This window comes from Python bivittatus, unplaced genomic scaffold (genome assembly GCF_059951505.1).
Source record: "Python bivittatus isolate LINGU-HERP-01145 unplaced genomic scaffold, Pbiv_v1 ctg000330_np1212, whole genome shotgun sequence".
Classification (NCBI taxonomy): Eukaryota; Metazoa; Chordata; class Lepidosauria; order Squamata; family Pythonidae; genus Python; species Python bivittatus.
In genome coordinates, this window is record NW_028277058.1 from 52,253,008 (window position 1) to 52,280,860 (window position 27,853).

Sequence of the window (27,853 nt, forward strand, 5' to 3'; positions counted from 1 at the left end):
TGGTGGGGTGCCGATACTGATCTTTAAGAGATTATATTATGTATATATGATGCTCCTTCACTAAATATATCTAGGATTTTGGCTTTAAAATAATTTTCTGTGTTGGTTAGTGAAGGCACATAAAAAGCTGACTGATGTTGAACTAGAAATGAGCTGAAGTTAAGAATACATTTTGAAAAACTGTGGTATGCTGGTCTATGACCAGAATAAAGATTTGATTTGATAAAAACTGTAGTAAGAACCGCTCCTTCTCTTCCTCCCCACCCCCTTTTTTTTTTTTGCAGAAGAATGTTGCACAAAATCTCAATCCAGGTTGGCACTGCATTGCATGGATGGACAATGTTCTCCCTGAATCATTTTCCTTCTTAAAATTCCAACTGATAGTTGCCTTGCAGTTGCTTCTCCTGAAACTTGAAAGTGACTAGTTCCAAGCACATGTAAAATGTGTGTTTCTCTTAATAAATCATTATATTGCCCTCTTTACGCCCCCAGGTTTGTTTTGACTGCAGTTAACAGAAAGGTGATGCAAACTGGTTCCCACCTGCTCCCCCTACTCCCCCAAACATCTTATGTGAATCAGATCTCTACTGTAAAGCAGACAGGTGAGATAGCAAATGAATTCGTGAGTATATACTTTTTCAGGGATATGGAAATGTGGTGGCTCATACAGTTTGCAGCAACATAAAAAAGGCTCATTTTGGCACAATTTTAATTGCAGAGATTAAATCCAATCCAACATTTCTAATACTGTCTCCTTTAATTTAAGGCATGCACACGTGTATGTGTGTGTGTGTGTGAGAGAGAGAGAGAGAAAAAGAGAGAGAATTTTTATCAGGATGGCAGTGTATGGGTGGGAGCTCAGCTCTGATCCCACTGAATCCTGAAACCTTTGGTGAGACTTAAAGTCTTATTATTTTGTATCATTATAAAATCCACTTTTCGTCATTAAAATCAAATCTCAAAGCAGTTGGGGCGGGGAGAGCTCAACATTGCACCAATGGGACTATTTTTTCCTATGGAGGGTAGATTTTTCTCTAGGAATGTGGTTAGGGAAATTAAGATATAAATATGATTATACCTGACACCTTCAGTCCCAAAGAACCTCTAGTCTCACTCCCACAATTAAAAAAAGAAAAAAGAATTATCTCCTTTGAGTTGAATTTGACTCTGGTGACTTCATGGTCACATCCATCTAATTTTCTTGGAAATAATATGGAAATTGCTTGCCACTGACATATTCTATAATGTTTTTTTACCTTCCTAGTTCAGAATGCTGTGTTTTCCTGGCAGTCTCTCATCCAGGAAGTAGCAAGGTCTAACTCTGTTTAGCTTTTAAAGATCAGTCAAGGTTGACCAGATGTTGCCACCTTGCTGGGCACTCTGGCAATATTTTATGTGGAAAAGAAGACATAGTTGTGCACCATTCATATAGCGCAACATATCGTTTGACCCTCAAGTACACTAATTCTTGAACATTGACAAATTATATTTTCAGGCTGTTTCCCAATGTGCATTTTATAGTGTGACCCTAGATTTGTCTACAAATGGAAGTCTGACTGACTTCAATCAGACCAATGCCCCATTGTATAGGATTATAACCTTAGGAACATGTCAGAAAAAATGAGATACTGGTTTACTGAGGACTAAAACAAATGATTTGGTAAATACTAGAATAGCCTAAGATGCATAACTGACCCCTGAGCTTAGAATAGCCTACCAAATATGTATGTTTGCACTCAATATAGTTATGACCCTACAGTTTAATAATCCTCACGTTTTTGTATCGCCAGTAACAATGGCATTGCTTACCAGTCATCTGGTGACCAGCTTCAGAGGCCTCAAGTTCTGCAAATCTGCACTGCTGTATTGCCCTAAGTTGCACTTAGGTGACTTTGGATGAAAAGCCAAGCAAAGATGGCGCTGGTTAGTAACCGGATGGGGAACTCTTGGAAATCTGCTTAGTAGGATAGACTGTCAATACATCCTGGAAGAAAGTAATGGTAAGCCACTTCTGGAATATTGCCAAGAGTCACTAGGAACTAAGCTTGACTTAAGGGCATCTTCGGCTTTACTGCTCTACTATTATGCTTGAGAAAACATTCCACCCCACTAGTGAAGGGAATTGAAGTAGTCTATTATTTGGTCAGCACCAACACAAGAATTAATGGAATCAAGTGCACAAGAATTTTTGGTGTTTCCAATTCTCAAATGCTACCTAATGTCCTTGAGAAACATTCCTAACCCTTATACTTGCTAAAAGCAAAATGAATGGACAATTTTAAACCAGACTGATTGATTGATTACATGCCATCAAGTCACTGCTAACTCTTAGAGACCACATAGATAGATTTTCTCCATGATTTAAAGCATAGCTCCACATATACTGTTATCTGAATGTTACATGCTGATTTTCTAAAGAGCCATATACTAATCCCACTCCAAGTATTGCAAAGAGTAATAATCCCCTGCTAAAAATTAGAGCTTAACTTTCTATTGAGTGCATCAGAATGTCACCATGTAAGATAATGCTTTCCATATATGTAGAATTAAACCTGGTCTTTTTCATTGTTTCCCTTGGTCTTCCACCATAACCCAGCAGCTCACATGTACCCATGGGTTGCATGCCATTTCTCAGATGAAATTTCTTGAATCTGGTACCCTCCAGATGTCTTGGATCTGAGTGAGAATTGAAGAAATCCAATATATCTGGCAGGTAGCAAACTGAGAGAATGCTGTCCTAGGCAAATGTGGTTAAGCAAAACCCAAACATAAAGAGAAAATGGAAGAGGCTTGCCAAGAAGTTTAACCAATATCCACACACATTCCCTGCAAAGAAGTAGCAAGTTATCTGTTATTTTGTTAAAGGAAACCAGAGCTGTTTTTGAGAACTCTGAATTGTTCCTTTTACGGTTTTACTTATGCAGACAACCTGAATATCCACCAACTGTACATTTTAACACAGCTTCATACCCAGCTAAAAAAGACTAAAATACTAAAAAAATAGTAGATAATAAAGGTTGAAGCCTTGTTCCAGTTTTAACTCTAGTTTTCAAAATATGAGTCTAATCCAAGTTTACAAGGCTTCTCCAAGATGCACCAGGACAAAATGAAACAGATCTCTAAAAGAAAGAGCAGACCCATCTTAAATCCTCATGTAGAGCCCTGCTCAGAGATGGTTCCAACACAGAGAGGGTTTTAGCTATCATCTTTAGTCATCTCTCTCCAATCTGGTGCCCTCAAAATTCCCACGGGGCACAGGAGGACTCTGGGTTAGGGTTGTGCTAGATCCACTCGGACAGAGTCCTCACCTATGGTTTCAGCACGACTACCCTTGAAACCCATTCACAAGTATGAGCAGCCAGTATCGTGGGTGCTAGTACTTTCTTCCTTTCTCTGTTCATTAGTGGACATTAGAAGCTTCTGCTCATTTTCTCTGAAATCAGGTTGTGAATTGCATAGGCATAGTTTATCAAGGTTGCTACTAAATCAGGAACAATAGCAGAAGAGGAAGGGAGCACAAGAGTCTGAGATTCATACTCATAACGAGATACCCTGGTTCATGTTACATATGAATGTCATCCAGAGGATGGGATGGAAGAAATGATGCCATTCCTTACCTGGGTTGTTTTCCTCCAAATAAGGCCCTTGCTAACCAAACCAAGTTCTGCCCAGAGCACATTGGCAAGATCTCATACCCATGGCTATTCTTTTCTAAGCAGCGCCAACTGGCATCAGCACATGGAAACACATTGAAAAGTCTCTTACCTCTGATTACAAAGTTGACATGCAAAACAGTCCAAGTGGTAAACATTGTCCTTGGCTCTCATCACCATCTCAAAAGCAGGGATAAGCTTGCTACAGGCTGCACAGTTTCCAGTAACGCCAAATAACCTGCACGTGGTGGGGATAGTGGAAGAAACACAGAGAAAGAAACAAAGATTGGCTGAGCAGACAAACAAACAAACATAGCACCCAATAATCACCCCATCGTTCCCACTGACATATATTTGATTTCACTGTACGGTATGATGGGAAACGTCTCTCTCTTCTCTCTAGAACTACTGTTACTAATCTGCAGTGCACTGAAGACTTACTTCTTGAAGATGTGAGGGGGAAAAAAAGAAAATAAAAAAAATCACATCAGTCCAGCAGTTGACTGGTTTGAGAGTGCAACACAAAAAAGGCTGAGGATTTGAATGCAACCATGGGAGAATGTTGCAAAACCATGGCCCTGGTGCTATTTATTTATAATACGCACGCACTTGAGCATAAGAGGAAATAATACTTTGGGGCTGGTGGGGAGAAGCTAGTCTTCTAGTCATTTTTGACACCTAGTGCTAAAAGCTTTACCATTATTAAAGAACATTTTATGAAGAAGTCATTTAAAGCGTCAGAAAGCATTAGTGGTTCATGCACCTTCCAACCCTACGCAATGCTTATAGCTATGATTATGTTATAGAAGGAGCCTATTAAAGTAAATGAGGCAGTCAACTATATATAGCCACATTAGGAGCGCTGGTATATTATACTGCGGGAACAATTTTAAAATTCTTCTGAAATGTTTTAACTTTCAGCTCTGTCACGCTACTCTTCGTTCCAGCTGCAAGTCATCTCAAAGGCACCTTAAACCCAGAGTGTTTTCCCCACTCTGTCTTCATCACCCAGGGGTCCCAAATGTACTACCCTTAACCATGAAACTCTGTATTGTGCACAGCCAATACAGTATACAGAAAACATAACATAATAAAACTCATTAAAATAATAACTGTCCACAGACACTCTATGGGCCAAAGGCCTGTTGAAAAAAACAAGACTTCAGGGCCTTCCTACATGGGACAAGAGCTGGGGCCAATTTTACTTCCAAGAACAGTGTGTTCCAAAGTGTGGTAGCTACTAAAAGGATGTCTTGATGGCAAGTCCAGTTCCATGTACCTCACATGGAGGTGGGATTCTCAACAGGCCCACTCCAGATGACTAGACTGGATAAACAAAATCATGATTGGTCAGGTAGTCCTTAAGCCATGCTGCAAGGCTAATGCTGCAAGTTAATAACCACCCTTTGAACTGAAGCTGGAAATTTGAGATAGCTGATGCAGGATGGGTATAGCAGATTTCTTCAGCTAGTAACCTGGCCATCCCACTATACACTATCCATGCAGCTTCTAAGTCCTCTTCACTGGCAGCCCCACACAGTGTGCACTGGAGTAGTAATCATCATCACAGGACCTTGCAGCGTTATGCTTTTCTATCAAGCGTTGTGTAGTGAATTAGCCTAGAGGGGAGGTGTTAGGTCAAATAGGCAAGGCAGACCATCCAATGAAAATGACTATCTCTCCAACACAGAATCATGAAAATGCATATTCCTTCAATATTCATCTCTCTCTGAAGCGGGGAGAGGGAGGAAAAAAAAATCTGGTTTTAAACGGGCGATGAGAAATCAGGTTTGTGGAGTTACTGCTGCTTTGCCGCTAGTGTCATGTGAAGTCTGGAGATGTATTTGGCAACAAAGGCACAGTAAGATCATCGAGCGATTAGGAGTCTTTCTGTTAACCCTTTCCCAAACAAGTATGTGTGCTCCTGCAACATTACCCACTAGACACTTAAACACGTTGTTCAAGACTGTACTGCGGTTGTTTTTTCCCCAAATCGATTATATTACAAGTAATAAAATACCGGTAGCTCCCTACCCATGCAGGAAGAATTCTAATTCTGCGACTGCTGTATTATAAACTTTGGTTTTGGGCTCAACACACTATCTGTGTTTGATATCAATGCTAATGTAAAGCTACTTAATACTTAATACATCCAAATAGACTTTCTTTAAAAAAAGAGAAAAAAAAGACTGCTATTCTTTGTGCATAGCCTGCTAATGCCATTTGCAAGTATGATAGAAAATAGATGAAAATGCCACTTCTGCCGCTTTGCTTTTTGCTCTTCAACATCAGGCTGACAGCAGAAAAATATAATGGCTCTCAAGGGAAATTCCAAATTAAAAGCAGTTTTAAGCTAATGAATTCAAAGGTGCTAACGAGGAAACTCGGGACTGACAACAAAGACAATGAATAGGAGACCTGTTTAGTAAACCTGCACCACCCAGGCCAAATTCAACGAGTTCTGATTCAACGAGAATTCCTCACTATCCACATTTGGAATAACATTCCAGCATGTGTGTGTAAGCATATACACAAACATATCTGCATATTCACATAGACCCCACCACACATATATGTATACACAAAACACAGACACACACACACATTTTCTACTACACACTTCCTAAACTTAGTGCCTCTCTAGATATGTTAGACTTGCAACTCCTGGCATGCATGGCCAAATCCTGTTGTCTTGGGAATTCCAGGAGTTGCTGTCCTGAATGAAGGAAAGCATCATTTGAAAGGCTGATTTTAGTGATGATCTGATAGCCTGATCTCTCCCTCTAGTTTACCAACAGAACCAAAGCCTAACCAAAGCTTAAACATTAGCGGTATTCTGTTCATCAGTCCCTCTGTGATTTATTACACAAGCTTGTGTCACCTTTGCTTCACTAAAGTTGCTGTAGACACATAATAGGGTCTCTCCCCACTTTTCCTTCCCTGAAGATTACACAGGAATTAAGGTATTGCTGATGTTACTAGGTCCTTTTTGAAAGAGCCCCAGGGTGTTCCAATCAAACTGTGTAACAATAATCTTTCACGCTTCTGTGTCATTGTCTTATTTAACAGAAGATAGTCTTCCAAACTTTGGGAACTTGCTGAACTACAACATCCAATGTCTCTTTAACACTGTAGACTATGGCTGTGACTGTTAGGAGTTGTAGTTCAGCTACATTTAGTGAGCCACAGATTCCCCCACCACTGTTGATTTTGAAGGTGTCCTATCTGAAGGCTGGTCCAGTTCATTGCTGTAAAGGTGAAAGATCTATAAGATGAAATAAATGACTAGGTTGTCCAATTAGAGCTGACTTCTAGAGTTGGACACAAGCCATTTGGTCACATTCTCTGCATATTGTTTCAAAAACATTATTCTCTGCATATTGTTTCCAAAAATATGTGCAAATTTTATGCAAATCAACACTTTTGGTTATTTCCTTTTGTGATAATACTAAAGTAATCATCCAAAATTTTGCAGTGACCAAAGCCATTCATAACTTTTTATTTAGGGAGCTGGCTGGAAATCCAAAAACTGGGTAATTTTTACTGGACTCCAAGGCATTGTGAGAAGTGGGAGAATCAGAAGAGGTGGACTGAGACACGTCAGCCATTGTACCTAAAATGAGACAAAGTAGGTTCTGTATCACAGGTGAAAGATTTTGCATTTAAGAAAGTTTACTGGACTTTTCCCAATTAAGGGTGTGTGCCACATTTGTTACAATTGTTATTTAGCCCCTGCATCTGTTTTTAAACCACTTATTGTGATTAAGGGCTTCTGCAACAAGCAGACTTGAAATTAAAGAAAAGCAGAGAAATGCAAGAGCAGCCAGCTTCATCAAAACTGAGACAAATGCCAACCTTCAAAGAGTCTTTCCTGTGCAGAGAATCCCATAAAGCCTGCCCCTATATCCTCATGTGGAAGAAAGGACATTATGAACCATCATGGGCTTGCTTATGAACAACTGCCAATTGTCAGTCTGTACAATAAGCTTTTAGCACACTTCTGTTCTGCTCCAACAATTACTCTCTGCTATCCAGACTGACTCCAACACCGGGTTGTCAGCATGCATGTAATCCTTAGCCTGACAGCATTACCAGAAATCAGCCTGGATTGATGGAAAATTGTTGTTACCAACAGCACCGAGACACTTGTGAAATAGGACCTTGATGAAGCCAGGAAGTATGGATATGTTCTTTGCTATCACAGGCATCACTGAATGGTTCTGAAACCAATTATTTGGTGAGTTCCCCTTTGTTGGAAGCTATTAAGCAGATGGTTAACTGCTATGGATTCCTTTATCTGAATTCTTTCATTGGACAACGGAGTGGATTCAATGATCTAAATATCCCTTTTCAAAAGCCCATTTGTACACACACATGGGCTAACCTGAATAATTTGTAATATGTCCGCAGTTTAACATTCAATGCAGAAATTATTGAACTGAACTGAAGCTGTGGATACAATTCTTCTTTTATTTTTAATCTAATGGAAGAGATCAAATTTCAATTAGGCACACACAGATCCAGATGGACTCCATTTGGTCATGACCAAGCGAACTTTTATCCCAGCTCATAGCAGTAAGAAACAGGACCTTCTCAGTGGCTGCACCAACACTGTGAAACTACCCCAACAGGCCCTTTCTAGCTTTGTTTCACTACTTCATGAAAACATTTTTTTAGAAATCCCAGTAGCCTAAACATCTGCTATGTAAATGGGCATCTGCAGGGTGTGTGTGTGTGTGTGTGAATGATGTCAAAATGATGGGGGTGACTGATTGAAGCCTGCTCCTTTTTAATGTGTGTATGATGTTAAAAGGGGGGCTTTGATTGCCCAGTGGGGCCCCCTAGTTTGTCGTTAACCCCTCCTGTAAGCACCTCTATGTGGAAAGACTATGTCTGTTGCAATTCTGCTTTTGTTGGCTTTTAAAATGTGCTTTAATTCTACTTCACTTTATTCAGCGTATTTTCATTTTATTTTATGATGTTGTGACTTTACAGCTTTGGCCAGCCATAAATAATACCATAAAATCTTTATTACAGCCAAAGGCCAGGAAAATAAAATGTTGATAAACAATGATGTAAAGACAATAGATAGTAAAATAAAATAATAATAATAATAATAATAATAATAATAATAATAATAAAAAAAAAAAACAAACACAAAATGCCTGTGAGTATTTAATCCAAAATCTTGCAAATCTCTAGAGAGATTATGGAGGTGAGATCACTGAAAACTTGTATTGATGTCCCAAAAGCTGGGCCATTTTAATTTTTGAGGGGTAGCACAGTAATGCCCAAGGCTTGAAAAATTGCTGATCCTTGTTTAACAGTGTTGTGAGCGTCTATAGGTGATGCATACACTGAAAAAGGCCTGAGACACTGAGCAGAAGTTAAAAAAAAATAAAGGCAACGAAGCAACTCAGCCAGTTAACTGGCAGGTTGTGTTTGCATAAAATGTTTCACCAGGCCTTCCCGAATTGCTGCATTCACGTGGCCTGCCCCTTTTGGTTAATCTTATCCTAGGTCAGGTTTCTGAGTGGCTTAGCATGGTATTGGAATCCATTTCATTTAGTTAGTCATTCCACTGACTGTGTGAACCCAAGACACTGGATTCATTCCGTAAGCAAATTAAGTGTGTTCCTACTCAACTGGCCTGGCAAGGTTATAAGGATTAAATGAACCTGCTTTGCTGTCCTCAACAATTTTTAAGTGGAGGTATACATTTCAGCTGTGTCTAAGACAAATGTTTAATTTTAAACTGAGATTAACATAAATAAATAAATTTCTGCATTCACACAGCACACTACGTCCAAAGAAATAAATCATATTATGGCTTACCCTCACAGCCCATTTGTATAACCTCTTAAGTCAATTTTCCTCACAACATACTAACCCAGTGCAAATTTAGCCTATTCCTACTGCTCTGTGTAAACCAAATAAATTAGATACCACTCAGATATCAATGAGGACAAGTGCATTGATATCTCTTGAAGAATATCTTGTTGCTTTTAAAAAATGTTTGATTATTAATGTCTCTGAGAGTCACACTGGATGTTGTGACAAGCAGCTCTGAGTTCACTGTTTTCTAAAATTTTACTGACTAGGGTCCCGCTGGATTAAATTAACCTTATAGCTTTGTTAGTTACAACAGGTTTAAGGAAGACATATAAATCTGAAATTCTGGTGGCTTAAAAAAAATAAAAGAAAATCCCCATGTACAACATATACCAGATCAAACACAGGCAATTTAGGCAGAGTTATGGTAGAAGACCTGTAAGCACAAGTAAGCGTTGTGAGTACAGATTATAGGCTTCTGTAAAACAGGGTCCTCTATCAAGTCTTAAGAATAGAAGGTGGATCAAATTAAAAATAAGAAATCTATCCAGATTATTTTCTTAAAATAATGTCACTCCCTAGAGTAGAGTATTATATAACAAACTGAGATAACCTCAATCATAACAATACTATAAAACAATTGTCATACAGTCTTCTTCTTGAGGGACTTATGGCCAGTTACTACTTTGTAGAGGAATGTTAGATGCCTTCACAAAGCTTTTGTTGAGGCAAAAAAGAGAGGAGGAAGTCCTGTCTATTCTGCTTTCAATATTTGGAAGAAAAGTGAACTATAAATCCAGCACATAAATAAAATACCTGGATGAATAACTGCATTTTGATCCAGCATTGAAAAAATTGTAAGGCTGGGTTTACTCAACAAACTTGGGTCATCCAAGCACAATTGGGGTGTTCACATAACATACAATGTCCCAAGAAATAAACTATTGGATTTATTTCAACAGGACTTTGAGATGGAGAAACATTAACTTTGCATGAGGATTCTTGATTATTGTTACTGGTGGTTTTCCTCAGTTTTGATCAGGTATTATTTTTTGTAATTGTTTTAAGATTTTATCATTAAGATGCTATTTATATTATTTTAATTATGTTTATGTATGTAAGCCATGCAGAATTGGTTTTCAAACCAAGCAGCATATAAGCCTAGTACAATAAATATATAATGCCTTAATATGATATAGTCTTATAAATAATATAATGGCTTAATATAATAATCTAGTTCACCAAACATGTTGGAACAATAGTTGGGTTCCTCAGCTAAAATCGGACCACAAACAACTCAACCCCGCTTAGCCTATTGTAGTTATCAGAAGCCAGCCTAACATGATGGTCCTATGGGGAAAACGTTCTAAAGCTGAGATGCCGTAGAGAAGACACAGGCTCTCACCTACTTCTTCTGAAAAGGAGATACGGAGAACAACTTCCTGGGGAAATATTAAATTAGTATGGGGGAAGCACTCCTTCGAATACTGAGAACACTTCAGGTTAGTATTTGGTTTCCATCAGAGGACAGGGAAATAGTCTTGGGAAAGTCACAATTATGCCAGGAGAGCTGTAATGCCACCATACTTATTAGATCTGTTTAGAAATATCATGTGCTGACTTTGGCGCTGGAGATCCACCCCCTTTAGCTCTCATTTTCTTGAGCTAGCCCTACAAATGTCCAAAATCCTTAATAAAGGAAAGGAGAAGAAGAAGAAAAAAAAAAGCTGGTGGCCATTCAAAAGGAAGAAAAGGAGAAGGGGCAAGAGTTGCCATCATTCAAAAATCTCACCCTTATTCACTGAAACAGGAAAAAAGTATTCTTCATTTAAAGCAAAAAGAATGGCTTGGTGGCTTATCCCAAGCTAGCTAGCTTTAAAAAAAGCAACATCAAATATATTCTCCAATAATGTTGTATCTTGCAGCTTTTAGTTATTAAAAAACCCATTTAATAATTTGCCATTTTTAAGGCTATGTAAGAGATCCTTTGTAGCTATGTTCCATGCAGAATGCAACCTTAGCAAGTGTTAATTCTGAACATAGCTGTTTATTTAGATGATTTTTCCCCATTATTTTGGTCTTCTACTTTTTCTTCTTGTTTTGCTGTTATTATTATCATATAACTCTAGAGTACCATGTTGAAATTCTAGACTTAGTTCTTTCTTTTCTCCTGTCCCCAATTTCAATTGCTTTCTTTCCCTGAGCATTTATCAGCTACCTGATTAGAATTTGTTTCCACACAAACCATTGATCATCAGCCTATTACTAGGCAAATGACAGTTAATTACCCACTACATTAACCACTGGGACCCGAGACCTGATTCTCCTGCCATCAGTCAACATGATAAATGTGGCAAGTTCAGTAATGCATGGCCAGCCCCGAGCTTCCTGCTATAGTGTGAACAACCCTCAATCTCACTTCCAGGCCCAGGAAAATCTATGGCAATCTGCATAATTACAAGCTCTAGGTTAATAACAGACAAATGATTTGTTGCATCTAAACAAAGTCCTTGGAACAGGGCTGGTCTCCTGTGGTTTTCCTAGGCTGGCTGTGCTCTGCCATCAGTGAATTTTTGACTATAATGTGCATTTAAAAGAAAAGAGAGAGAGAAACAAAGAAAGAACTGCATCTCCTGATACTATACCTCCCCCCAATTTGTTGCTCACCAATTTATGGATCCTACATATGTGATTTTTAATCATTAAAGAACTCTTGGAGCAATATTATCTTAATTATTCTCTGCTGTAAGCAGGGAATTAGACTTCAGATAAAATTTTCTTCTTCCGCTGACTTTCTCTGCCTCGCTGGAGGCTCCATCAGTTTTCATCTGCACCTGGACTCTGAAATCCTAATGATGAATTATTGCCCTTTTTCCTAAGAGGGCGAACCTTACAAGGGAACATTTTACTGAACTGTCAAGCTCACAGACCGAGTGCGGAGATGCGGAAATCTGATCTAATTTACTGCAAAACGATGCACTTGTTAGACTTTCTCCCTCGGTTTCTTTCCCAAGGATCAAGAGATCAGTCAGTAGCCAGCACGGCCTCTTCATGTACTGAAGAAAAAGAGTGAGTAGGGTTGGCATCAGTTAGCTTCTCCAGGAGGCTCAAGATAATGAGAACTGAAACCAAGTTTGTTGATGCTGTGTAGAAAGAACAAATCAACTCACAGTAAGCAATAGCTTTTCTTCTGATGTTAGTCCTATCCATTGTTTCCTACTCCCCTACTGGATCCTTAAATGTCTCTATGGCCATTATATTTAGATTCCAGCTTTTTATTTTGCAAATCAAAGACCCAGGTGATAAAACCCAGACCAGAATGTCAGTAACTGGAGATTGGGAATAGAGGAATCCTGCAGGTCCTGAGTAGGCTTTGAACAGAGTTTGGTGAAGAAGAAACAGACTACGTAGACTCTTGTTATTCAAGACAAAGCTAATAGGATGCGGGAGGTCCCAGGGAAACGCGAGTGTATGGGTTTTTCAGACCCCCATTAGTGATTATTAACCAGTCTTCAACTAGTTAAAAAACGTGGAACTCTAACACAGATCTAGTTCACACTGCCTGTGAATGAATCTCTAAATGCATCTAGTCTGTACAGCTACTTCCAGCACACAAAGAAAGTCATTTTCCAACTGTATACTGATGTAGGTTTTCATGGCTGATATCTGTGGGGCAGTGTTGGGCTTCAAGGTTTAGTGCGTAAACCTTGCCTCTGAAGATGCCAGCCATAGTTGCTGTGAAAAATCAGGAAATTTGTTGTCTAGGCCATGGTTGCTAAACTCTGAGAGAGAAAGAGATGCAACACAATAGCTGAGTATCTCCCTTGTTTTTTCAGGAAACCCAAAAATTATGCACATCTCCTTTAGAAGAGTTTTTCAGAGTCTTCTGTCTTACTGAGACTGTCCCAATATAAAACCTTAGCAGACAGCAGCAGCCAATATCACCTTACTCAAAATCTCCAAATTAAACTATGTGTTCAACAGGGGAATGTACAATATCTCCCATCAATGGCCACCATGTGTTCTTGAGCCATAAACAAGTAGAATCCTGACATGGGTTTAAAGCCATAGCTAGGACCTAGACTTTTATTTCCCAACTTATTCAGATCTGTTCCCACTCCCAACATATATGCATGCATGTAATCTAGAAAATAATATGTCACAGGGTGGGGGAAGCAGAGTATTTGGCTGTTGCAGAGGTTTTCAATAGGTCATAACTTTGCGGATCCCAAGCTGTCATTAACCCCACTACCTTCAGTCCTGAAAAGATATTCCTTAGGCAGCAAATAATCTACAGGGAAACTGCTCCTATGATTAGATGGACTTAGAACTTTGCATTGGTAGATTTGGGGTGTTCAGAGCTAGCATGGACTAGGAATGGGGAGATCCAGGTTCTAGTCCTCCCTATGTCCCCTAGGGCCAGTCACTCTCTCTCAAGCCTAATCAGCAGCAGGCTATGTAACTAATCAGCTGAAACAAAACTCCTTGTTGGATCATGCATTCATAAGTTTCACTGAAAGGACTGCAGCGAGCAGAGGGCAAAACAAGCAAACCCTGCAGCTAAGTGGGACAATCACTAGGAACAACAACAACATATTTGGGGGGTTATACAAAAATCAATGTATCAATAAGAGATCTGGCCCCTAACAGTTGTGCATTCTGGTACTGTAGTCCCAAGACATCTGGGGTCACTTGTTAGTGAAGGCTGATCTAAGAGAAAGGTTGACAACGAAAATCAGCTGCACAAAGTAACAGCAAAAAGAGTTGAAGAAGCTTCCACTGAATGAAGAGCACCAGCCATGAACTACTAACAGGGCACCTAATATTCTGGATACTCTACAAAACATTGTTTGAAGAAGCTGAGCTATTAACTCTCTACCTGACTGAGAACTTGTACTTGTGTGTTCTTTTAACCTTTTAATCAAAAGAGCAGGCTGATACTTTGGGCCAAGCCAGAAACTCCACATTCTTCTGAAAACTGCACTCCAGGCAACATTCAGTGCCAACTATAATGATTATATCAAGGCTGGGAACATAATGGTTTTGATTCAAGAAAAGAAACATGTTCTGCAACACCTATGGACCTGTGGCTCTCTAGATGTTTACAACTCCAAGCAACCTTGATTAATATCCATATTGGTTGAGGCTACTGGGAGATGTACAGTAGTTTGGGCCACAGGTATCCCTTTCCCAGACCATTGATTTTAAGCATTTTTCAAATACAATCCACTCTAATAAAGTTACCTTTGAGTTACATGTGTCTGCTTATTGAATTAACCAATTTTTCTGGGTTTCTCAAATACTTTGGACCATCAACTAACCAGCACATGGAGTTTCCTAGTATGTAACATGCTAAGTCATTAAATAAACTAATGCTAATACTTATCAAGCTTTGCATGTTGCACAAATGGAATCACTAAATTTTGAGCTGTAATTAGTGTGTTGTGTGAACATAGCCAAGTAATACCTTCATATTAAAACACAAGAAGAATCAGATTAAAGACCTGTTCCTGACTCCATATGTTCTGAACAGCCTTATACCCCCAAATTAAAATGCTTTTTAAAAAAATAAAAATAAAAATGAGACCAGAGCTGCAAAGGCCATATTCTGAAATCTACTGAGGTGATTCCTGCTTCCCCTCAAAAAAGAAATGAAAACAAAAGATGGGGAGGATTGTAAAAAGAAAGAGATCCAGTCTTCATTCTATATCTTTTCCATTCTCCACAACATATAAGCCAACTCAGTCAGGAACGTCAGTGCAACAAAAGGTGAAAACTGACTTTTCCCTACTATTTTAGTCAGCAACCCAACAGCTGGGTGGAAAACAGCCATTTTTAGTTGCTAACACAGCAAACTAACAATGATGCCCTATTTTAGTCTCCTCTACTATTCTGATCTTCCAGCAGAGAGCCAGACTTCACCTGTATTTGTGCTTTGCTCTCTAAATCTTCATCCAGGGCATTAAAAAATTGGAAAATACAGAAGCTGCTTTATCCAACCAAACTGACTACAGGGCAAAATGATCAGATAAGGGGATATGTGTGGTAGGATGAATATTGGCACGGATGAGCACTGAGGGAGGAGGAGAGAGACAGAGGAGCAGGAAGAGAGAAACCTGAGAAGAGAGTGATGAAGAAGGACTGAGAATGTGGAATGACTGGCACCGCATCTAATGACTGTTGGCCTTGGAGTGAGAGATGCTGGCTAGACTATGCTTACAGACACACACACAAATAGGACCTACCAAAGAAAAAAGTGGGCAAAGTCCAAATGGTGGAACTTGACCATTTGATTCATTCTACTGCTCACATGACAAAACAAAAAAGCCGTGATCACCAATATCTATAGTTTAAGATTTTGTCTAAAATCTGGAGATTATGATTACTATTCAAAGAAATTAGTACCTTAAATAAATTCAGTCCATGACTAGATACCTTGCCTTGTTCTGATGCTGGTAATCAGTTTCTCAGTTTGAACAAATAGTGGCTGGTTATAGACTTTTTGCCTTTCATTTAGGCCCAAGTTGCAAGGAGAAGAGATGGGGCTGCATGCATGAGCAAAAAGCCTGGGAATTGTGCTTTAAAAACTAAGGTATTATTGTCCAACCATGGTCTTTAGAATGTCACCCTATAGACAATCATATGATACAAATGAAATGTATGAACTCTAGCTACCAAAAACCTTTCAAGAATGTTTAATGCGTTGTAACACTCCAAAGCGGTTTTCTCAGGGTGATTTTATCAACAGCTGCCATGTGACAAATAATGCTCTACCTTCATCCTTTGAATCACACACAGATGATTTGCTCTTACTTAACATAACTAGGGCACAATATTCAGCAGTGTTTTCCCATCTCTGAGAATTTTTCTCTCCAGAGTCAAACATCTAAGCACAGATGTCAGCAAGCCAATGAGGCATTGTTGGAATATGGACTATTTCAATAGATTTGTTCTGTAACAATCTCCACAAAAGGTGACCTCTAGCTGTAATGGACTATAACTCCCCAAATCTGAAGACACATGGCACGGTATTCTAAGAGTTCTAAGCCCAACACATAAGAGCAAGCTAATTTGCAGAAGTATAAATTATATATAATCTAGAAATATACAAGACATACCAAAACGTAGTCACCTTTAATTTGAGCAATTTTGGGGGGGAGGGGTATGATACAGAAGCAGTTATTGCCTTCTTTTAGGATATTCTTTCCATTTCTGAATCTAGTCTACAGTCCTTAAATTCTCTGGTGGTCTCTCACCCAAGTGCTGATCAAGGATAATCTGGCTTGGTTATAAATCAGCTAAGATTGATTAGATGCTTCACTAGATATCAAATTATTTGACTGTAATGAAATGCACCAACAATCAATGCCACTGGCCACTCCAACCCACATACTTGCCATGAAGTAGGACTTTTGAGAATTAGAGGGTCAGAGTAGGAGAGGGAAAACATGGCTTAAATCCTACTGTAACTCCAAGAAGATCACTAGACAAACGAATCATTCTTTCTTAACCTAGCCTACCACGCATGGTGGTTTTGGTGATAAAATGGTAGTGGTGGTGATTTCAATACATTACTTCAAGCTCTGTAGAGTGTAGAGTGTTTTTTTTTTCTGAATCAAAATCACTGTTGGCTTTTAAGACATTTGTTGGAAGCTACATTCTAAAAAGTAGGAGTTCAAGCCAAGACAAAAATCTAAATTTGATTTGATCACTCTCCAGTAATAGGTTAAATTGTTTTCTTCTTTGATCACTCTTACAAAACAATTTGAACATAACATCCAGAGGTCTCTCAGGGCTTTAAGCAGCCCTAGGGTTTCAGGCTGTGCATGCCTACCTCAAAGGAAGACTGGAACATGCATGAGATGAATACATACTTTCCATGAAAAGAGGTGGCCAAAGCAACAGAGAGCCATTATGGCTAACAATGAAACATGGCAGAAGTATTTGGAATGGCCCAGGTTCTTTATGGCATCACTGCATAATGTGATCGATGAGCACTGTGAAGACCCAGATTCAAGTCTCCACACAATCATGGAACTGAGTCAGTCACACCCACTCAACCCAACCTACCTTGGAAATTTGTGGTTGTAATGATTGAGAGAGACCACTACTGAGTGATCTTGCTCACTTTTCCTTTGGCCTGCCTTACACAGTTAGTGTGAAGTCAGCATGAGAATAGCCTACATGTGCCACATTAAGCTCTTTTTAAGCAATATGCAGGACTCAAATAGAAATCACTTAGATCATCGATCTTTTTTCCACAATAACCTGAACAAAAAGAAAAATCTGCTACAGCAAATTAGAATAAATTCATTCCTTAATTAGTGGACTGAAAGATGGAAGAGCAGGATTTTTTTCCACTGTGCATCCTGAAAACCAAAACTTAAACCAAATCCAGAATCACGTGAGAGATGGATAGAACTGTTGTGATACAAATCGATACTGAAAGGGGGAAAGAAAGGGGCAGGTCAAACCTTATTCAAAGGTCTATGCCTACCTTCAGTTGCAACTATAAACAGTGTCGCTGCTGAATCTCTCCCATTGGTATAACAGCCAGGAGGCTGCTAGGCTCTGAAATAAATTGTGCTCTGCTTTATTAAAGGTAAACAGCAGTTTCAGCAACAATACAGAACATGATGCTAATTGATGAATGCCTTAAGCACTTCTTAGCTAATAAAGGGTTTTTAAGAGATGGATGAGGGGAGGGGGAAAAAAGAAGAAAACATGTACCACGTGTAAAAATAAATTTCTAGGTGCTCAGTTCTGAATATACATGTATAGGTCATTCCAGGTGAGAAGCACATTCTGAAAGACAACCTTGGAAAACGTATATTTTATTCAAAGCTCATGGTGTCATGGGGAAAGACACATCTCAAAGAAAGAGAGAATGCAAGGCCATTCTGATTCCCACAATGTTTCCATGACTTGGGTTTAAAGATGTATCTGTATCCAAGTGCCAAGATGAAAATGTGAAATCTCAGGTGACAGTCTTACAGAAGAAGCCCTGCCACATATCTTGACAGGAGAAATGGAATTAAGGAATGGAGCACTGAGCAGATTCTAATGCCATGACTTCAAGAAGAAGGGAGATATTTTTCACCTTGGAGCAGCTGGTGGTTAGAGAAATCCATGACATGAAATAATTAAGAAAAGTCTTCAGGAGAATTCTATCTATTTATCTATCTCACCTTTGAATCCTCCTTTCCCTTCCACCACTATCTCTGCAACTCAGACAGAGTTTCAAAATACTTTATTAGGACTAGTTGAAAACTGCAAAGCAGAAAGCTAACTTTGAATTTCAATCCACAGGCTTTATAGTTCAAGAGAGAGAGACGGAGGAGGAGGAAGAGGAGCCGCCAGTACACAGCATGACATGATTCAGAAAGTCCTTCTTAGGTGAACTGGATAGCTTTTTCTAAGTTCCAAAGATCTTGGCTTCTACCAAAACACATTAGGAAAGAAATCACGGCTGTTTTCTGCTCACAAAATGAAAATCTAACAGCAATCTAAACCTGTTCCTAGTGCTCATTTGAATTCATGGACCCCATATTAATGTGGAGAACAGAATTTAAAGTAAACATGGGATCCTTATGTAAGACAGTAAATATATTTTCAGTGACATTCTAATAGTCTAGGATTAGGCTAAGGAATTGCAACTGATTCAAGGTCACTCAATAAGCAGGAAATTGAAACCCATCCAAATACTGTATTGTTTCTACCTGCTTTTCTCCTTTGCATATACTCTTCCTCAACAGGGTATCGACACGGAGCCAGTTCATATAACAGTTTTGCCATTGCAGCCACATATGCTTGAATATTAGGAGAAACTTCCTATTGTGGATGTTGTTCAACAGTGGAATCACTTACCTAGAAAGATGACAGGCTTGTCTTTTAATGTTGTGTTCAAGCAGAGACTAGACAGCCAACTCATAAAGATGTTTTAATTTAGTCTGAATGTGACCTAAACGGTGTCTTCTGAATCTACAATTCTAGGTGAAGAAACTGAAATAGATGTTTAATTTGTTCTGGCTTAAAAATTGGTTCCTATTTTTATACACACTCACACAAACCCAAACCCAAACCCATAGGTATGCTGAGCTGAATGGAAGAATTAGAGATGTATGCTAAATAAGCAAATCAACGTCTCTGTAGGTTTCACTGTGAATTGAATTATAACCCTAATACAGTGGCAAAAGCAACGGGGATCACATCCTTGCCCTGATTGTCATTCTGCAAATCTGCATAAATATATTCTCTGTGTTTTGAGACTTGCCTCCTTATTAAGCCATGGAAGGAACCAAAGTTTGCTGGCCTGAGGGTGCAACAAATAGAACATTCAAAAACACATTTTCCATCAACCTATAAACCAAAGGATATTTTGGGTTTTGGGGACACGTGTTAAAATTTGCAGAATTTTTTTTCATCTTCTCATTTTTTGTTAAGCAAAGTGAAGATTCTCAACTGTAGAATCATGATAAGGAATACTGCATTTTTCTGGAATACCATGTAATCAATCACTTTTTTTTGGCGTCCCTACACAGAGGATGGTTAACAAAGGCTAAGTTACACATAGATGTCATAGGGATGCCAAAGGTTTTTGTTCACCCTACATTCTGAACTGATCAATTTGGCATTTCAGAATCACAATTATTTTTGGTATGTTTGGTTTCACATACTGCAGTTAGAGTTTTAGATGATTGGCACTGGGGGATTTTTCCACCATTAATTTTATTATATCAAGTTTATTTGGTACAATTTTCTTCCTTTTGAGGGGCATATACTATGAAATTCCAACAACTTAGTAGATCACTTTTTTTCTCTTGTGTCCAAAAGAGTAAATGTAGCATTCTGACAACTGTCCAAAAACATACAGAATTCAAAACATCTGAAATCAAGTTCTATTTTTTTTATTTAAGGCGTAATTTCAGCTTTTGAAGAGGGAGAAAGCAATGCACAAGAATCCTAATATTCAATGGACTTTTAAAATCTATTCAGAATAAATCTACATTTCTCTAAAAAGAATTATTTGCATTCAACAGCCTATCGATACCACATACTAATAGCCCCAACAACATAGTTAGACTTTTATTAAGGCAACAACAACTGCAAAGGAATGCGTAGTTTCTACAAGATTTCTAAGAATTACAGGTTTACCACTGGATAGAAGCAAATAATTAGTCTGCAATATAGATGTGCTTGAAGAGTAATCACACACATGGTCTTCAATAATTCTGTGCTGAAATCCATCCTCCAATTTCCTGAAAATCTTCTTCACTTGTTTTTTTTTCTACTTCACACTAAGAATGCTTTAGAATTTTTCAACGTGGTGAATTTGAGCTTACCTTCTGACTTCCAAGTGGCGGAGAGTTTTTTTCCCCCTATTAACATCTCTCCATTATTTCATAGCCCATCTTTCTGATATGAAAAGTCAGATCATGATAGACATCCCCTCCTGGTGCTGTTCCTTGAGACCAAACTGAAACGGGGGGAGCCTGCAATCCACAGGAGAGATATAGACTGTACAAGGCAAGACAAGACACCCTCATGTAAAGGAAATGTACAGTGGCACAGATATAAAAAAAAATCCTCCTCTTCCCGCTTTAAGTGCATTTTTTCTCTATTAAATTGAATGAGCATGATTGGACGATGGTAGCCTTAAAGACAAAATAGTAAAAATGTTCCATTTGCTCCCTCACCCCCCCAAATCTCCCTAATATTATCCATCATGCCTTCAATTTCATTTCCACTATATTTGATAGACTATTTCCAACCAAGATGGTCACAAAATGTTGCATTTCAAATGCTTTTCTTTTAGTCCCTAAAGGAATACAGTGCATCCTGAGTATCATTTTTGCCTCTCAGCTTAGCTCTAAGGGACAACATTTAACCACCTTATAAGTATGCATTTGAAAGGTTAAACCTTTAAAGAGTGCGCTGAGAGGCACCTCAGAAGCACGACATTTCCTCAGTATGTCTGTGCATGAGTTAAAGTGTGTTAGGTCTACTTTCAGGCATATAAAGCTAAAGTTCCCAAAATATCTATTTTATAGATGCTCTTTGCTAAGGTAGAAAGAGGGCAGTGCTTTATGTGTGGAGATGTGAAGGATTTGCATAGAATTGAAAATAGACACAAATTTGTTACTGCATCCTGTAACTACATTCAATGCAATCTGAAACTTCACTTTCTCCCTTGAAATGATGAACAACCAGACATGATTCTAATTTTTTTTCATTCACAGAACAAAACTTTTGGAAGGTAAGCATTTCCTTAGATGGCTTGGCAGAATTCTTCTGGAAGCAAAAACTGTTTTAAATAATGTCTTAATATTAAGAACATAATGTGATGGAATGGTGTTATGAAGGCCACGCTCAGGGAGATAAGCGTTTCCTTAGCCCTCAACAGGAGCGTGGCAAGTTTAAGAAGATGAGACTGGCACCACCCTAAGGAATTCACGGTGTTGTGGCTTGCTGGCTTGGGAACTTAGGTTCAGCCTGGGGAGATTTCTGTCTTGAGGTGGAAGCTAAGAAATGCAACAGAACTGTATTTGCACTGTCTCGTGGAGTTCTTTGGGCTGAACCTGACACATAAGAACGTAAGCAGTGCCCTGCTGGATCGGACCCCTGGCCCATCTAGTGTAGCAGGCTGTTCTCCCCATGGCCAAGCAACTGCACAGAGCAGCCCACAAGCCTCCTAGTAGATGGCCTTCAGAGGCAGTCACCTGGCCATCAAGGCTGATGGCAGTTGATCCCCATGACTTCCACAAATGGGTCCAGCCCTTTTCTGAAGTCAACCAAGTTTGTAGCCAGTACCACATCTCGTGGTAATTACAACTAACTCTTTTCTTTGGAAAAATAATCAAGTACATTTTACCATCTCTGCATGATGTGTACACGCTTCCTGTCATTTAGAAAAGACAACAGTATTTAAGGTATCGCCTTTACAGTAACACTTTCAGGACTTGCCCTTTGATGGCCTGCCTTGAAATGGCTAATCTATGCAGTGTTTGGGATATTCAGCCAAAGCTTAAGCAGAGTATGTCTGTGCGTGTGCGCGCGTGTGTGTGTGTGTCAAAGCCTCAGGTTTTTCTGAAGTCTTCTATCCACTGGACATGTGTTATGAAGAAGAGTTCCCAATACATTATATAAATGTTGATAGGATCATTCTGTAATACAGGAATATTGATAACTTTAGAGTATTCCACAACAAAAACACCATGAGGCAGAATCTGAAAGCTATTGCATGTAGGAACCGTAAAATCTGTAAACTGGAAGAGCAACGATTATCAGCCTCAAAAATTGTACAAAATGTTCCTCTTTTTGAATAAGGTATTATCCTCGATAAACAAATCATGAACTCAATGTTGAGGACTTCAAAGTTCTGAACTCTTTCGTCTGATGTCCGAATGATTTGTTTGGTAGCCTATTAATATATTTTTGCAGCTGTGGGCTTGGTTATTCTTAAGTGTTCTTAAATTTTAAAAATACATTTCATATTTTGATGACTGGAGACTACTACAAAATACATTTTGATGTTACCAAATGCATTCAACATTGCTGAAATTCAGTGCTGTGTTGTGCCATGCTATATGCATTAGACAACATTTCCCCCCACTGTTAACAGCATCAAAGACAAAATAAAGCATTGTTAAATTGAGTGTGATCCAACTTTTTCACCCATTTTTGTCTCTTTTTACAGAACAGCTCTGTAGAAACAGACATTGGAGGATTATTCTATACATTTTGTATTCTGAGTGAATGCTGCCAAATGTCATCTAACCCCCCCCCCCCAATATATTAGTAATAATCTCATTTATTATAACAGGTAAGCTTTGGGGTAAAAAGCAACAGATGCCATGTTGACACAATACTGTTCACTAACAAAGATGCTAATTGTGCATGGATCACAATTCTTCACCTATATGAATAATTGTAAATTAACACACACTCCAAAAGGAAAATAGAGCCTGTTTGAATAGTTAGAACAAGGTTATGCAAGCTGTCTTCTGAGCATGAGAAAGAAAATGTGGGAGCTAATAAAAATGTATGTGTTGCGAACGACTACCTTTGAAAAAATATTTAATGCTGCTTTTGTTTCAGCAGCTCTTTGTGTTTGCAAACCTCAGAGTAAATATCCAGCACTGCTTGCTTGTGGGCAATTTCCATTTTCCTCCTTCCCTCTGAAAGGAGGAAGGTTATTCAGCATACAGGGCCAATGATTCTGAGTAACATCAGCAAAACCCAGCACCACGAAGACACTTCCCTCCCTAACCTTCTCATTTATCTGTGCTTATCTTCTAAGAGGAAGACAACTGCCAGGTTGCAAGATGATAATTTAAAAGCAAACGCTGGTGCCTTAAGCTTCTTAATGAATGAAATCTGAGAAAGTAAGCTTGAGAGAAAAAAACAGAAGTGTCTTTCCCACCTCCTTCTCTTCCTTGTTTCAAAGCCATACTTTGGATATTCCTTTTCTCACCCTAATGACCCTCTCCTTTAAACACACACACACACCCACACACCAATAAGCGTGTGTGTGCACACACACACACACCCACCAAACCCAGAGGGATTGTGGAACAAGGCTGTTACACAAGGCAGCCTGCTAATTGAGAAGCTGATATGGGGTAGAGGGATCCTGTTTTTTACCACATTAAGCTTCGAAATCAAGCATGACTAGATTGACGCTACCAAATCACCGTCTGGAGGCCGCTCCAAGCCAAGAGCAGCAGGGCTTTTCACACCTGATAGGACCTCACTCCATCTACATCAAGTTGCATTAAGAAAGGAATGGATTACAGAATCAGAGCCCCTACCCTTTAAAAGCGTTACTTGGACAGGCTTAATTGCAACTCCTTTAGGTCCCTTAGAAGTATCAAATCCTACTCAAGCATCACAATGATGCCATTATCTCTTTCGCGCCTTTACACCACCATGGAGAACATCGCCAACTGAAAGAAAAGAAACTTAAAATTCTACACACTCATGAGGGATTCACAGCAAAATATTACAAGGTGGAGTAGGCACAGCCAGGGTCATACCTTTTCAAGGATACTCCGTTCAGTTCCCTCTCCCACCCAGAAAGCCACCCACCCAGTCCTCACCATGCTGCCTCTTTGGTTCTTCTTAAAATGTTGGGCACCTTTGCAGAATTTGGATGTGTGTAAGGTTCCTGATCCCCCTCTTGGGAAGAGGTGGTGTGATTTAAAGGATCCTTGTGTGGAAAACAAATCCTCTGTTGGTACCAATATTACACATACTGTTTTTTATTGCTTAACATTTTATTATGTTTTCAATGGTAGAAAACATGATTTCAGCTTGTACACCGCTGGGAAATGTATCGCCTGATAGGTGGTAGAGTAATGCGTAAATTAAAGTAAAGTAAATAATAAAGCAATAATCAAAGCTCTTTAATCATATCTTCCAGCAATGTAGAGGTAAAGCCAGAGACATTTGCATACTCTATTCTTATATCAAGAATTCCTAAACTACTGGATAGATAGCCTGGTAATATTTTGGTAGCATTGTGTTCAAATTTTTATCATGGCAATATTTAAAGGCAGAGAATCCTGTTAAATTGCTCAGAAGTTTTGGGTGCAAAAGACTGCAGCCGGTTTAAAAGAAACTACTTGGAATTGCAATAAACACTTCTCTGGACTGTCCTGTTTTCAGAACCCAAATAATACCCTAAGGTAAGACCGCAGATAACTTTCATCTTGGCTCCACTGCATAGATTAAAGGTATGGCCATTCTATCCATTTTGTGGGCAGTAAAGGTGTAGTAGTTTATGCATTAGGCTAGAAACCAAGAGATCATGAGTTTTAGTCCTGCCTTAGGCCTGAAGCCAGTCAGTCTCTCTCAGCCCTAGGAAGGAGGCAATGGCCAACCACTTCTGAAATCTTGCCAAGAAAACTGCCAGGATTTGTCCAGGCAGTTGCCAGGAGTCAACACTGACTTGAAGGCACCCCCCTCACCCCCAAAAAGTGGAGCCTAAATTGTGGGCCCTTTTTGCATGGAGGGGTTACATGCAAAGTTCTGTGGGGCAAAATGGATACTCATAAGCCAGCAAACCACTTCTAAAACAGGACCTGTTCCCCTTCCACAGCCATAGCCTGGTATGGCCCTACAGGCAAAGAGAAACTGCACATTCCTGATATAGGTGCACCAACTAGACGCACTTAGGATCGGGGATACCCTGTTGTCTTCTCATCCCCATCCCAACTCTAATTGATTAACTTGGAATTTTGAGCAGAAGGAAAAGAAATAGTGTAATAAAACTGTCGAACTCTTAAACGTATTGTTTTTTAAGCCCAAGTGGTCTGTGTGTTTGTGTGGGGGACAAAATGAAATGTTTGAAAACATTTAAAAATGCAATCAAAACCATTCAAAATAGGTGTTGCCCTTTTGGGATATGGCTGCTGGAAGGCTTATATGCCCTCTTCTGTGGCTTTATGACGCATTCACACCTGTCTTTTTATATAGTACTATATCTATGTTGTTATAGGCTGGACCTATAAATCTGGTCCGTTTGGTGCTTGTATAAGTATTGTTAGCCACCCTAACCTCTTGAGCTCTGCTGAGAAAAGGCAGTATATGCAATGTTTCAAATAAGTAAATAGTGTTGGTCTTGAAAGATCCCTTGTTTGGGCATGTCTCCTTAAAGGAAAAAGTAAAAGTTGAAACTTACACATAAGTTTCCCACAAGAGTTGGTTTTCTTCATTACCTACTGGAATAATACAGTTCAAAGCACAATGTGCAATTCTATGTAAAATTCCAAATGAAAAGCATAATGCTTAATCAAACAGATTCTGCCACCCTTCTATATACTGTATGCATTTTTGTTTTCAAGTATGCAGTCGATCGGCCTGTCTGTCTGTCTGTCTATCTATGCATGGGTGGGTATAATACTTTATAACTACGAAAATTGTATTTTTTTTTATTTTAAGAAATACACCAACTTTGTTAATCTGGGAACTTTTGCTGAGGAAAATCTTAACAAGAAATAGGTGAATAAGTCCTAGAATAAAATCATTCAATCTTCATATGCCATGTTGTTTTACACGGTGGGTTTTTTAAACAGCACATTCACTTTACGCAAGGGTGTGTCCTGAACTGTTTTCTGATAACCAAACACGGGTGTTAAAATGCTGAAGCAGATATGGAATTGGTTCCCAAGTCCAATTTCCACAGAGACCTGAACATTAGCACCTTACAAATAATCTTTGCTTGGGAACGCAGAGGAACCAAGAGTCCCTAGAACAGGGAGAAACTAGAATCAGAAAGGAAAAGACACAGCCTTCTTTCTGCCCAGTCTAACTCTTCAAAAACAGGAACTGGGTCAATCTAAGATGTCTGCCACCAGCACATGACAACCAACAAAATGGTGCCACAGCGCTAATTCCACAATCTGGCAATTGAACTCAACTTCACCCTACTGATTTGGGGACAAAGGCTAGGCCACACAGTGCACACAGTTGTAGTTCAATGCCTCACTGCCATTTAGAGTATGTTTCCACCTCTGAGGAAGGAAGGGCTCTTTGCCTGCTGATCAGATCAGCCCTGGAATACAGGATGCTAATATTATTAGGGTTCAGAGTACTGATCCTTCTAGTCTAGGATGGGTAAATTGTGGCACCAGTAGCCCTACTTTTTCTTTTATTATCATTTGAGCAAGCAGGTGTTATAAGGGCATAGTATTGCACAGGCTGGTGGGGGCTTCCTGTTTGCCTATTTCTTTCGTGTTCTAGCAGAAGCTAGCAGAAAATTGTGCCACTAATATTCAGCAATCTGCCCCTAATTAGAGCAGCATGATCCAAGGGTCTTCTGGCCTGGAGCGGCTTGTGGTCCATGAGCTGAACATCTCTGATCTAGTATAATAGGGTCTCCTTTCACTGGCACTTTCTCCAAGGTCTCAAGAAAGATGGCTGTTACCCATCACTTAGTATATACCCAATCTAGTGGAAAGCCATGGGTCCTACCATAAACTCTCTTGTTTTCTGGAAGAAACTGTGGACCCCTGAACAACCATATTAACAGACTGACTGCTAGGGCTGTGCAGCCCTTCAAAGGGATAGTATGAACACAGCACCTGTCTCAAACTCCTCAAGGCCACCGTGCCTTTCCCTGGCTGCTCTCTGCACAATCCCAGGAAAAGAAAGAGTTACTTGGAGGTAATGTAGGCAGGTATTCAAAGCACTTTTTGAAGACTGAATCCAAAGCTCCATAGATCTCTACCAACCAGTGTTTTCTTTTGTAGCAGAACCTCCACATAAATCTTACAATCTGTCCAGACAACTTTGCTAAATGGGCAGATCAGAAATAAAACAGGGAAGTAACATCTTCTCTTCCAATGGATCTTTTGGGGCTTGGGATA

General features: G+C 39.3%; 1 protein-coding gene across 3 annotated transcripts in view; it reads right to left on the minus strand.

Annotated features, from left to right (window-relative positions):
• LMO3 (LIM domain only 3) overlaps positions 1-27,853 on the minus strand; it is a 94,811-nt gene that overhangs the window by 21,935 nt on the left and 45,023 nt on the right. For all 3 annotated transcript variants that reach the window (XM_088141319.1, XM_088141318.1, XM_088141317.1), the window contains exon 3: positions 3,766-3,891. In XM_088141319.1, coding sequence (XP_087997445.1) covers positions 3,766-3,891 — 126 coding nt within the window. The remainder of the gene's footprint in view (positions 1-3,765; positions 3,892-27,853) is intronic.